The sequence below is a fragment of the Nerophis lumbriciformis genome, linkage group LG18 (genome assembly GCF_033978685.3).
Source record: "Nerophis lumbriciformis linkage group LG18, RoL_Nlum_v2.1, whole genome shotgun sequence".
NCBI classification, from domain to species: domain Eukaryota; kingdom Metazoa; phylum Chordata; class Actinopteri; order Syngnathiformes; family Syngnathidae; genus Nerophis; species Nerophis lumbriciformis.
The window spans coordinates 31,598,723-31,612,647 of record NC_084565.2 but is presented as its reverse complement, the minus strand read 5'-3'; the positions used below and the strand labels follow the sequence as shown (position 1 = coordinate 31,612,647).

The following is a 13,925-nucleotide window of genomic DNA, read 5'->3' as shown; positions in this document are numbered from 1 at the left end:
AGCCTATGGTGCTGTTAAGTTATTGTGGCTCAATTTGCCTTAATTTTTTTTATGTTAATGTATTATTATTTAATATATATTATTGTTTTAGTTGCTTAGGAGATATTCCTGTCTTTGAATTTGCTCATTGCTATTTTTATGTTTTTGTGCATTTTTTGTTGCCGTCATCATTAAACAGGTTACTCATCAGTTACTCAGTACTTGAGTAGTTTTTTCACAACATACTTTTTACTTTTACTCAAGTAAATATTTGGGTGACTACTCCTTACTTTTACTTGAGTAATAAATCTCTAAAGTAACAGTACTCTTACTTGAGTACAATTTCTGGCTACTCCACCCACCTTTGGTATGTTTACAGAAGCTAGTTGTAGCAAACTTCTACTGATCATCGAACAAACGCAAAAAATGTTCGGAGTTGCAAGGGAGTCAAAGGTTGTCAGGTTTTTTGGAGGTTTTGGCAGTGTGTTGGCTTTGTTAAGATCCATAAATGCTGCTGCAGCCACAAATTTTCACTCTTAGCTTTTGTGTTTCGTCCTCTGTTTGACAGGCGACCTATCGGCCATTCCTGCGACAGATCCTGGAGGAGGTTTTCCACCCGGACAGACATGAGTGTCCCGATATCGAGCACATGTCCGGGGGCCTCACGGACCTCCTGAAGACCGGATTCAGCATGTTCATGAAGGTGAGCCGTACATAAGTCAAGGCGGAAATGTTCAATCCTCTTTAGTGGAATAAGAGGTGTAAGAAAGGCGGGATGGGATGGCAACTTATAAAAAAAAAACGTTGAACAGGCTTGTCCAAAATTCTGAATTAAATTGAAAATGTCAAACAGGAAGTAGATTTATCAACAACACCCAGAAACTAGTTCACATTTCAAATTGTTTTTGGAAACTGTGGACGTTGTGTCCTCTGGAACAAAGACGACAAGAACCATCCGGATTTTTATAGGCGCAAAGTTCAAAAGTCAGCGTCTGTGATGGTATGGGGGTGTAATAGTGCCCAAGACATGGGTAACTTACATAATGCGAATGGAAAAAAGTAGAATTGTTTAGCGTATTCCAGAATAATGCTTTAAATTTCTTATTCTTGTTATTTTTCTTTAAAATGTTTTATAGAAATATTATTACAATGAACCTAATTTACACATACACATGTTATATTTTGATTAAGTCCGGTTTAACCTGGATTTACAAACCTCTCATTGTCATTTACGAACCACAGCCCGAATTAAAATGTTTTGGTGTACGAACGTCGTCAAAGCGCAACCACTTTGTGCCCGGCAGCACATGTATTGCTGGGCTGATTGGTCTCCGGTGCTCATTCAGTCAGCAGAGCAGTGCTGGCGTTAGCTATTAAGCGACATGCTACTTTGTGTGCTTTTTAAGTGTTTGTAGAAACAGTCTCCATGCCTAAGTGCTTGATTTTATACACCTAAGTAAAGAAAGCAATGGACAAGTGATGTGTGGTTTGAACCCTTCAGGAATATTCACAGCGTTGTCGACATTGCCTCCTCCACCTCCCGCTCCCTTTAGCTGCATGTCAAGAATAGTAACCGACAAGATTTTATTTCTTATTCCGAATCATTGTAGCCACTTGGCTTTTAAAGTTATTTAAATTTGTGATTTCAAACTGTGAGTGCACCACAGGGCTAGTGACAGTGTGTGTGCATGTTGGCAGATGGGCTGCAAATAAGTAGGTCAGTTCAGCTAACTGTTGTTGTTTCAGTTTTGCGTTTAAATAGAAAGTTGATCAATCATTCTCTTGTTATGGTTGTTTGATTTTCAGTCGTGTATAGCGTGTTACATTGTGTTCAATGTGTACAAACCTTTTCTAAATATGGACTTGTGTCTACGTTTACATTGTTATTGTGAAATGTGCGCCAATATACAACATTTTCTATTTAAGAACCCTGTTCCAGAACCAATCAACTTGATAAACCGAGGTTCTACTGTATTTAGTATTTGTATTATTTAAACCGGAACCTTTGTAAAAATGTGGCAAATTATCTTTGTAACTTGGCGATGAAGAATGTATCTGATTGGCAATTATTTAAATTCCACAATCTTTAATTCCAATTCAACAATTAAACAGTTAAATTGAAATTACAATTCTTTATATTTATTGATTTGAAATTCTACATTCGGAATATTGCACAGGTCCGGAGTGAAGTGGAATCACTACCAAATTTGGTGCACACTCCCTTACGGGACTGCATACTTGCCAACCTTGAGACCTCCGATTTCGGGAGGTGGGGGGGTGTGGCGTGGCGTGGTGTGGGGCGTGGTTAAGAGGGGAGGAGTATATTGACAGCTAGAATTCACCAAATCAAGTATTTCATATATATATATATATATATATATATATATATATATATATATATATATATATATATCCTGAAAATATGCAAACAAAACTGTGTTTAGATAATTGCATACTTGCCAACCCTCCCGAATTTTCCGGGAGACTCCCGAAATTCAGCGCCTCTCCCGAAAACCTCCCGGGACAAATATTCTCCCGAAAATCTCCCGATTTTCAGCCGGAGCTGGAGGCCACGCCCCCTCCAGCTCCATGCGGACCTGAGTGAGGACAGCCTTTTTTCATGACGGGAGGACAACAGGGTGACAAGAACTAAATCATCCAGACTAGAGATAAATTGTATTATTATGTTTATCTTACCTAATAATAAATATATTTATTAATAAAAAATAAAAAAAACTAAATACATTTTTACTATATTTTGCTAAAAACATCAAAATTAATTGCATTTTTATTTGTATTTTTTCGTGACTCCTTATTACATCCAGCCATAGAATTATACATTAAAATAAACATATTTGAAATAATTGATTTTAAATTATCATAATAATTCATTTAAAATGACCATATTTAATTATTAAAATAATTGCTTGTTTATCAACAACTTTAGCATTTTATTCATTACATTTTGAAACTCTCAGAAGCCAAGTTATGTTACATTCCTTAATATTTATTTATGCAAGTTTGAAGTATCAATTATCTAAACACAGTTTGTTTGCATATTTTCAGGATGTAGATATCTCTCTCTCTCTCTCTCTCTCTCTCTCTCTCTATATATATATATATATATATATATATATATATATATATATATATATATATATATATAAATATATATATATATATATATATGTATGAAATACTTGACTTGGTGAATTCTAGCTGTCAATATACTCCTCCCCTCTTAACCACGCCCCCAACCACGCCCCACCCCACCCCGATCACGCCCTCACCCCCCACCTCCCGAAATCGGAGGTCTCAAGGTTGGCAAGTATGGATAATTGATACTTCAAACTTGCATAAATATAACATGAATATAACATAACTTGGCTTCTGAGAGCTTCAAAATGTAATGAATAAAATGCTAAAGTTGTTGATAAACAAGCAATTATTGGAATAATTAAATATGGTCATTTTAAATGCATTATTATGATAATTTAAAATTAATTATTTCAAATATGTTTATTTTAATGTACCGGTATAATTCTATGGCTGGATGAAATAAGGAGTCAGAAAAAATACAAATAAAAATACAATTAATTTTGATGTTTTTAGCTAAATATAGTAAAAATATATATATATTTATATTTTTTTAATTAATAAATATATTTATTTTTAGGTAAGATAAAGATAATAATACAATTTATCTCTAGTCTGGATGATTTAGTTCTTGTCACCCTGTTGTCCTCCCGTCTGAAAAAAGGCTGTCCTCACTCAGGTCCGCATGGAGCTGGAGGGGGCGTGGCCTCCAGCTCCGGCTGAAAATCGGTAGATTTTCGGGAGAATATTTGTCCCGGGAGGTTTTCATGTGAGGCGCTGTACTTCGGGAGTCTCCCGGAAAATTCGGGAGGGTTGACAAGTATGCGGGACTGACAATTGCATGGTTTAAAACTTGAGCATGATTGGTTGAAAAACATGTTTTTGCAGGGGAACAGACAGGACTTAGCACCTAATTGTCCGTAAATCATCAAACTTGTGTCTAATGATGATAAACCTTGAACATATTTTTACCACATGTATGCCAGCACGGCGTGGTCAAATGCATTTTGACCACAAACCGCAGGGGGCGCCACAGATGTCGTTTGCAGTCATATGCCAAAAATGAGTAAACATATATATATAATGTAATTTGAAATGTGGACTCGTTCGACCACAGAACACTTTTCCACTTTGTATCAGTCCATCTTAGATGAGCTCGGGCCCAGCAAAGCGGGCGGCGTTTCTGGGTGTTGTTGATAAATGGCTTTTGCTTGGCATTGTAGAGTTTTAACTTGCACTTACAGTTGTAGCGACCAACTGTAGTTACTGACAGTGGTTTTCTGAACTGTTCCAGAGCCCATGTGGTGATATCCTTTACACACTGATGTCGCTTTTTGATGCAGTACCGCTTGAGGGATCGAAGGTCTGTAATATCCCCGCTTACGTGCAGTGATTTCTCCAGATTCTCTGAACCTTTTGATGATACTATGGACCGTAGATGGTGAAATCCCTAAATTCCTTGCAATAGCTGGTTGAGAATTGTTGTTCTTAAACTGTTCGACAATTTGCTCACACATTTTTTTCACAAAGTGGTGAAGCTCGCCCCATCCTTGTTTGTGAATGACTGAGCATTTCATGGTAGCTGCTTTTATACCCAGTCATGGCACCCACCTGTTCCCAATTAACCTGTTCACCTGTGGGATGTTCCAAAAAAGTGTTTGATGAGCATTCCTCAACTTTCTCAGTCTTTTTTGCCACTTGTGACAGCTTTTTTGAAACATCTTGCAGGCATCAAATTCCAAATATTTGCAAAAAATAAAAACGTTTGCCAGTTCGAACGTTAAGTATCTTCTCTTTGCAGTCTATTCAATTGAATATAGGTTGAAAGGGATTTGCAAATCATTGTATTCTGTTTTTATTTACCATTTACACAACGTGCCAACTTCACTGGTTTTGTATTTCAGAAAGGCCGCAGCACATTGAAAAGGATATTTGAAAAAGCAACATTCCTCAACGTTCTCAGTCTTTTTTGCCACTTGTGACAGCTTTTTTGAAACATGTTGCAGCCATCAAATTCCAAATATTTGCAAAAAATAACGTTTTCCAGTTCGAACATTAACTTTCTTGTCTTTGCAGTCTATTCAGGTTGAAAGGGATTTGCAAATCATTGTATTCTGTTTTTATTTACCATTTACACAACGTGCCAACTTCACTGGTTTTGGGTTTTGTATTTCAGAAAGGCCGCAGCACATTGAAAAGGATATTTGAAAAAGCAACATTCCTCAACTTTCTCAGTCTTTTTTGCCACTTGTGACAGCTTTTTTGAAACATGTTGCAGCCATCAAATTCCAAATGAGCCAATATTTGAAAAAAATAACAAAGTTTTCCAGTTCGGACATTGAGTATCTTGTCTTTGCAGTCTGTTCAATTGAATGTAGGTTGAAAAGGATTAGCAAATGTTTTTATTTACCATTTACACAACGTGCCAACTTCACTGGTTTTGGGTTTTGTAGATGCTAATTGGGGGGATTTTCTCTTACGGCAATGTCTCGTCTCACTGGGTTCTGTGTGAAATGAGCAAACAGTCAATTTTGTTGGTTTGTCAGCATCTCCGAACAAGAGTGGGAGGCTCGGGTACACAGACCTCGAGTTGTGGGTTATGTTAATATTTTTGCCCAAATGTTTTCCTGCAATACACATGTATCTGTGGCCTTGTGGGAAATAAATATCAGCCATCCAAAGTGTGTTTATCCCACATCTGGGCCTGCTTAGAGTGATCGTTACCCTTGGGGAGCACGAATTAGACGGCTTACATAACCGTGGCCTGATTTTACTCAAATGAGGAGACCTGGCCGCCGCCAACGCCACCAGCACAGACGGACTATGAAAGCCAACTTAGTGTATGTATATGGGCAGATATGTGCTCCACTTATTTTAACCACTGGTCTATACCATAATAGAAGCCGGGGGAGCAGCTGTCATCTCTGAGTAAATGTGTTTGTCGGGATCTTAAGTGCTTCGTGTGCAAGACTTTTGACTCATTCTGCAGTCCTCACTTAACAACGCTGCATTTTACATTTCCACCTATGAAGCACAGTATGAGATTCTCCCTCTACCGCCTAATGGTTTCTTCATGTTGCCTTAATGCCACAATGTTCCACACTTTTGTTTGGTTTTTACGTTCAAACCACAATGACGTCACTGTCCTACGACAACCATGTACGGCTACTCATTTTTTTGTGGAAAATAGCAAACTGTTACATGAAAACTAACCACAAACGACGCCATCTTTTCTTATTATTGATCCCACTTGCCTTCATAATAGTGGCTAACGTTGACAGATTTATTTATTTCATGTTGCTTTTTCAAGTATCCTTTTCAACGTGCCGCGGCCTTACACAAAACCCAAAACCAGTGAAGTTGGCACGTTGTGTAAATCGTAAATAAAAACAGAATACAATGATTTGCAAATCCTTTTCAACTTGTATTCAATTGAATAGACTGCAAAGACAAGATATTTAACATTCGAACTGGAAAACTTTATTGCAAATATTTGGAATTTGATGCCTGCAAGATGTTTCACAAAAGCTGGCACAAGTGGCAAAAAAGACTGAGAAAGTTGAGGAATGCTCATCAAACACTTATTTGGAACATCCCACAGGTGAACAGGCTAATTCTGAACAGGTGGGTGCCATGATTGGGTATAAAAGCAGCTTCCATGAAATGCTCAGTCATTCACAAACAAGGATGGGGCGAGGGTCGCCACTTTGTGAACAAATGCGTGAGCAAATTGTCAAACAGTTTAAGAACAACATTTCTCAACCAGCTATTGCAAGGAATTTACCATCTACAGTCCGTAATATCATCAAAAGGTTCAGAGAATCTGGAGAAATCACTGCACAAAAGCGATGATTTTACGGACCTTAGATCCCTCAGGCAGTACCGCAACAAAAACCGACATCAATGTTTAAAGGATATCACCACTTGGGCTCAGGAACACTTTGGAAAGCCACTGTCAGTAACTACAGTTCGTTGCTACATCTGTAAATAAATGATAAATGGGTTGTACTTGTATAGCGCTTTTCTACCTTCAAGGTACTCAAAGCGCTTTGACACTACTTCCACATTTACCCATTCACACACACATTCACACACTGATGGAGGGAGCTGCCATGCAAGGCGCTAACCAGCACCCATCAGGAGCAAGGGTGAAGTGTCTTGCTCAGGACACAACGGACATGACGAGGTTGGAACTAGGTGGGGATTGAACCAGGGACCCTCGGGCCGCGCACGGCCATTCTTCCACTGCGCCACGCCGTCCCTGTAAGTGCAAGTTAAAACTTTACTATGCAAAGTAACCTACTCAGTGGCCTAGTGGTTAGAGTGTCCGCCCTGAGATCGGTAGGTTGTGGGTTCAAACCCCGGCCGAGTCATACCAAAGACTATAAAAAATGGGACCCATTACCTCCCTGCTTGGCACTCAGCATCAAGGGTTGAAATTGGGGGTTAAATCACCAAAAATGATTCCCGGGCGCGGCACCGCTGCTGCCCACTGCTCCCCTCACCTCCCAGGGGGTGATCAAGGGGATGGGTCAAATGCAGAGGACAAATTTCACCACACCTAGTGTGTGTGTGACAATCATTGGTACTTTAACTTTAACTTTAAGTGAAAGTCATTTATCAACAACACCCAGAAAAGCCGCCGGATTCGCTGGGCCCGAGCTCATCTAAGATGGACTGATGCAAGTCCACATTTCCAGTTGTTTTTGGAAACTGTGGACGTCGTGTCGTCCGGAAAAAAGAGGAAAAGAAGCATCCGGATTGTTATAGGCCCAAAGTTGAAAAGCCAGCATCTGTGATGGTATGGGGGTGTATTAGTGCCCAAGGCATGGGTAACTTACACATCTGTGAAGGCACCATTAATGCTGAAAGGTACATACAGGTTTTGGAGCAACTTATGTTGCCATCCAAGCAATGTTATCATGGACGCCCCTGCTTATTTCAGCAAGACAATGCCAAGCCACGTGTTACAACAGTGTGGCTTCATAGTAAAAGAGTGCGGGTACTAGACTGGCCTGCCTGTAGTCCAGACCTGTCTCCCATTGAAAATGTGTGGCGCAATATGAAGCCTAAAATACACACACATTTTCAGGACTTATGCAGATCCCAAATACAGATCAGCAGGTACCAGAAGGTAAGAAAACATTTTTTTGCATAATATTGTGAAACAAAATGCCAGATTATATGTCTTACCTTATACACACACCAAAATAATACTCGTATGTTGAAGCACAGTACAATCCATCAAGCGCTGCGGCTTCATAGCTTACCAAAGTCGTACTAAAACTTTTTGATAGATTTTTTAGCGTAATGTTCTATATTTTCAATGGAACATATAACATTTTGGTGTTTACTTGAGTCATATTGCCATCATATTTCAGTCTACACGTATCTCTTATATGTGACTGCCATCTACTTGTCACACTTAGAATGTCACCATGTACTAAATAAAATAGCTTCGAGGTCAGTAAGCACAACCAAAAATGATTCCATTCATTAGGCGCACCGGGTTATAAGGCGCACTGTCGAGTTTTGAGAAAATGAAAGGATTTTAAGTGCGCCTTATAGTCCGAAAAGTACGGTCCTATTTTATTCCTATAGGTACATTTTCGCAGCTAAATAACTAACAGTACTGGATCAACATACTTTTTTGCACCGAATGTCATATTTATAGGACTTCTTGCCTGATTTACTAAATGTTTGCCTGTAGTAAAACACGTGCAAACCTAATAGCACACGCAAAGCTGATCTACTAAGCGTGTGCAAAGTGGATTATATTTATATAGCGCTTTTCTCTATTGATGCAAAGCGCTTTACATAGTGAAACCAAATATCGAAGTTACATTTTTAAACCAGTGTGGGTGGCACTGGGAGCAGGTGGGTGAAGTGTCTTGCCCAAAGACACAACAGCAGTGACGAGGATGACAAAAGCGGGGATCGAACCCGGAATCCTCAAGTTGCTGGCAATGCCACTCTACCAACCGAGCTGTACCGTCTGTTAAGTGAGCAGAAAAAGGCGTGCCATCCATTTTACGTCTCTGCCTTTATTAAAATGCAGAATACATGCTGGTCATCAGAATGACCGCAATACTGGGAGGAGAAAATGCAAGTATAATTATTTAGCACGCGCTATGTGATTTATTCGAGCACTTATAGCGTTTTATTTAGCATGTGTCAGAAGGACGTGCAAACTGACAGTTATACACACACGATGAATAGACAGGCGATGAACTGACAAGAATCTGTGTGTTTCAACATTTGAGTGGGTGGTCAGAAATAAAAATATTCGATATATCGTCTAATCAGCAATTTAATTTTATAATTTTATTGCTGCTGGATGACTTATTGGTCTGATTCAAATTACTTCAATTGATGCGTTTTGGTGTCTGCTGGCGGGGTTTTTTCAAGTTGTTCGTTTATTTATTCAGGAATTATATTACTATAATAAACCTCCTACATGAAAATGTCTTTTATTATGCATTTTCTTGCATATTAGTCATTCCAGACGCACAAATGCGTGAAGCGATTCACAGCCTGGCGCACAGAATGTAAAAGTGAAAGAAAGTGTCAAATGTGTTTCTGTGTTTCGGAAAAAGTGTTGCAGATTATAGCACACAGGTAGGAGCATGATAACATGAACGTGCAGAAAATGATCGGCCCCTGGGTAAAAGCCCCGTATGCACGCAAAATCCTCATTTAAATAAGGCGGTCTGCACCACAGTGTTAGTAGATCACACGCAACACGCCCACTCATAGTACACGCTGTTTTATTTTTTTGCACAGGTATACGGAGCTTAGTAAATCAGGCCCCAAGTCTGTTGCTTTTTTTTTGCACTGTGATTAAATACTTTGTGTATTAACATAAAACTATTTATTTTGTTGCAGTTGAATTTACTATGATAGTTTTTAAAAAAAGAGTCAAACTTACACGTGTACAGCAGATCATGTGTTTGACTAGTCAACTAATCGAAATATAAACCGCTGACTAGTTGACTATTAAAATCATTCAAATGCAGCCCTACAATTTGGGTGTTTGTTTTACCAGGGTCACGTCGGCTTGGTGGATTTTAATGCTTGGATTTACCGTATTTTTCGGACTATAAAGCGCATTTAAAATTCGTTCATTTCTCAAAACTTGACTGTGCGCCTTATAACCCGGTACGCCTGATGTACGGAATAATTTTGGTTGTGCTTACCCACCTCGAAGCTATTTTATTTGGTACATGGTGAAATGATAAGTGTGACCAGTAGATGGCAGTCACACATCAGAGATACGAGTAGACTGCAATGACTCAAGTAAACAACACCAAAATGTTACATGTTCCATTTAAAATATAGAACATTACACACGGCGCTCAAAGAAATCCATCAAAATTAGAGAAGTCCGATAATATTGGACTGCCGATATTATCGGCCGATAAATGCTTTAAAATGTAATATCGGAAATTATCGGTATCGGTTTCAAAAAGTACAATTTCTGACTTTTTAAAACGCCTCTGGACGGAGTGGTACACGGATGTAGGGAGAAGTACAGAGCAGTTGCGTCTCCCAGTCATACTTGCCAACCCTCCCGATTTTCTCGGGAGACTCCCGAATTTCAGTGCCCCTCCCGAAAATCTCCCGGGGCAACCATTCTCCCGAATTTCTCCCGATTTCCACCCAGACAACAATATTGGGGGCGTGCCTTAAAGGCACTGCATTTGCTAGCCCAATCACATAATACTTACGGCTTTTCACACACACAAGTGTATGCAAACATACTTGGTCAACAGCCATACAGGTCACACTGAGGGTGGCCGTATAAACAACTTTAACACTGTTACAAATATGCGCCACACTGTGAACCCACACCAAACAAGAATGACAAACACATTTCGGGAGAACATCCGCACCGTAACACAACATAAACACAACAGAACAAATACCCAGAACCCCTCGCAGCACTAACTCTTCCGGGACGCTACAATATACCACCCCACACACACACACACACACACTTTGTGACTTCAATAATAAATATGGCAGTGCCATGTTGGCATTTTTTTCCATAACTTGAGTTGATTTATTTTGGAAAACCTTGTTACATTGTTTAATGCATCCAGCGGGGCATCACAACAAAATTAGGCATAATAATGTGTTAATTCCTTGACTGTATATATCGGTATAGGTTGATATCGGAATCGGTAATTAAGAGTTGGACAATATCGGAATATCGGATATCGGCAAAAAAGCCATTATCGGACATCTCTAATCAAAATGTTTTAGTACGACTTTGGTAAGCTATGAAGCCGCATCGCTTGATGGATTGTACTGTGCTTCAACATAGGAGTATTATTTTGGTGTGTGTATCAGGTAAGACATATTATCTGGCATTTTGTTTTGCAATATCAATCAATGTTTATTTATATAGCCCTAAATCACAAGTGTCTCAAAGGGCTGCACAAGCCACAACGACATCCTCGGTACAGAGCCCACATAAGAGCAAGGAAAAACGCACCCCAGTGGGACGTCGATGTGAATGACTATGAGAAACCTTGGAGAGGACCGCATATGTGGGTAAACCCCCCCCCCCCCCCCCCCCCCCCCCCCCCCCCCCCAGGGAGACCAAATGCAATGGATGTCGAGTGGGTCTAACATAATATTGTGAGAGTACAGTCCATAGTGGATCCAGCATAACAGTAAGAGTCCAGTCCACAGTGGGGTCAGCAGGAAACCATCCCGAGCGGAGACGGGTCAGCAGTGCAGAGATGTTCCCAACCGATACACAGGCGAGCGGTCCACCCCGGGTCCCGACCCCGGACAGCAAGTACCCCATCCATAATGCAAAAGCAACTTTTCTTACCTTCTGGTACCTGTTGATCTGTATTTGGGATCTGCATAAGTCCTGAAAATTTGTAGTCTGTGACAACACTGTAGTCTTTTTCTCTATCTTCTTGTTATGTGACATTCATCCTCCGCTGTTGCCATTTCTAATATAAAGTAGTGAAAAGTTCTTATTTATATCCGTCAGTAAACTCGCCATGAAAGCGCTAAAACATACCGGTGTAGTGAGTTTACATTATTCACCCAAGGATCTTTAGTTATTAGAGAGTTCCGGTCGGACGTTTTTTCACGGGACACATTTCCGGCGTCGTTGCAATAGTGAGCCACGGATGAGGAGATTCAGCTCCGTTATTGATTGAAGTAAAGTCTGAATGTCATTAAAACAGTTAGCTCCATCTTTTGACACTTCTTCCACTCCCGTCCTTGCACGCTACACCGCTACAACAAAGATGACGGAGAAAAGACGCCCCACATAAATAAGACCGCCCACAAAACGGCGCATCCTGAAGCGACTGTCAGAAAGCGACTTGGAAGATGATCTGTAAAACATCATCTATGCAACATTTTGACCAAAGAACTACCATTACATGTTATGTAGACCACAAGGAAGTCTTTTACATTTAGAAAAAAATACTAACAATGCAGATGAGGTGGTTCGGGCATCTGGTCAGGATGCCACCCGAGCGCCTCCCTAGGGAGGTGTTTAGGGCACGTCCGACTGGTAGGAGGCCACGAGGAAGACCCAGGACACGTTGGGAAGACTATGTCTCCCGGCTGGCCTGGGAACGCCTTGGGATCCCCCGGGAGGAGCTGGACGAAGTGGCTGGGGAGAGGGAAGTCTGGGCTTCTCTGCTTAGGCTGCTGCCCCCGCGACCCGACCTCGGATAAGCGGAAGAAGATGGATGGATGGATGGATGGATACTAACAATGCGCCTTATAATCCGGTGCGCCTTTTGTTTGAAATTAAACCTGACTAGAACCGCGGGGAAGACCCAGGACACGTTGGGAAGACTATGTCTCCCGGCTGGCCTGGGAACGCCTCGGGGTCCCACAGGAAGAACTGGACGAAGTGGCTGGGGAGAGGGAAGTCTGGGCTTCCCTGCTTAGGCTACTGCCCCCGCGACCCGACCTCGGATAAGCGGAAGAAGATGGATGGATGGATGGATGGATGGATGGATAGACCCGCTCATCGGCAGTGCGCCTTATAATCCGGTGCGTCTTATGGTTCGAAAAATACGGTACACTTCTGTAAGTGTAGCTGTAGCAGAGAAGAGTGTTCCAAAGCTGAAACTAATTGAGGTCCTCTATGTCTGGTGTGTTGAGGGCGCCAAAGGGGACGGAACTCGATTTCAAAGTAATTAAGTAATCACATTAGTAAAGTCATATGTCTGGTAGTGTTAGTCAAAAGTGTGTATCATAATACTTAATTTGTAATGGAAGATTTTTAATACAGCTCTTGTATTGTATCTCTGTGTGTACCTAATGTTGTGATTGGTGGGTGTAGATGCAGAAAAAAAAACATCCTTCCATAAGCCCCTCCCCTTGTGTGTCCCGTGGCCAGACACATGGCCCGACTCACGCTGATTTTTCCCGCACATGAACGTCACCTCGTCAGGAAAACACGTTTACCAAAACACCAAACACAGCATGCGAGCAGGAGACAACGGCAACACATGTCGACTCATCCCTGACATGCTTCGCTCCCGCCGGCTGCCGCGTACACGTGTACAGCCACCCTGGCTTCCTCGGGTACGCCAGCCGCACCCTCCGCCCCCTGCATCTCTGCCCGAGCCAATCACACGCGGCAGACACGGAAGCCGCACCCCCACTGTTCAAACTGACAATACACATCATGTTGTTGAATGTCTGTGACCGCATCCCCGTGTGTATCTGTGTGGGTAAAATGAGAAGGGGGGCGTGGAGACCTGCTTACGTGTCCACGTGTTGCCCGCCGTGACACTAGGGTGTGAAGACGACTGGCTTTGGAGGCGAAGCAGCCTCAGGGGGCAGCTGCGGTTAAGCATGCC

General features: G+C 41.3%; 1 protein-coding gene across 1 annotated transcript in view; it reads left to right on the top strand.

Annotated features, from left to right (window-relative positions):
* Positions 1 to 13,925, top strand: part of scfd2 (sec1 family domain containing 2) — a 371,555-nt gene that overhangs the window by 340,700 nt on the left and 16,930 nt on the right. Inside the window, exon 8 of the mRNA XM_061978092.1 lies at positions 548 to 682. Within this exon, the coding sequence (XP_061834076.1) occupies positions 548 to 682 (135 nt within the window). The remainder of the gene's footprint in view (positions 1 to 547; positions 683 to 13,925) is intronic.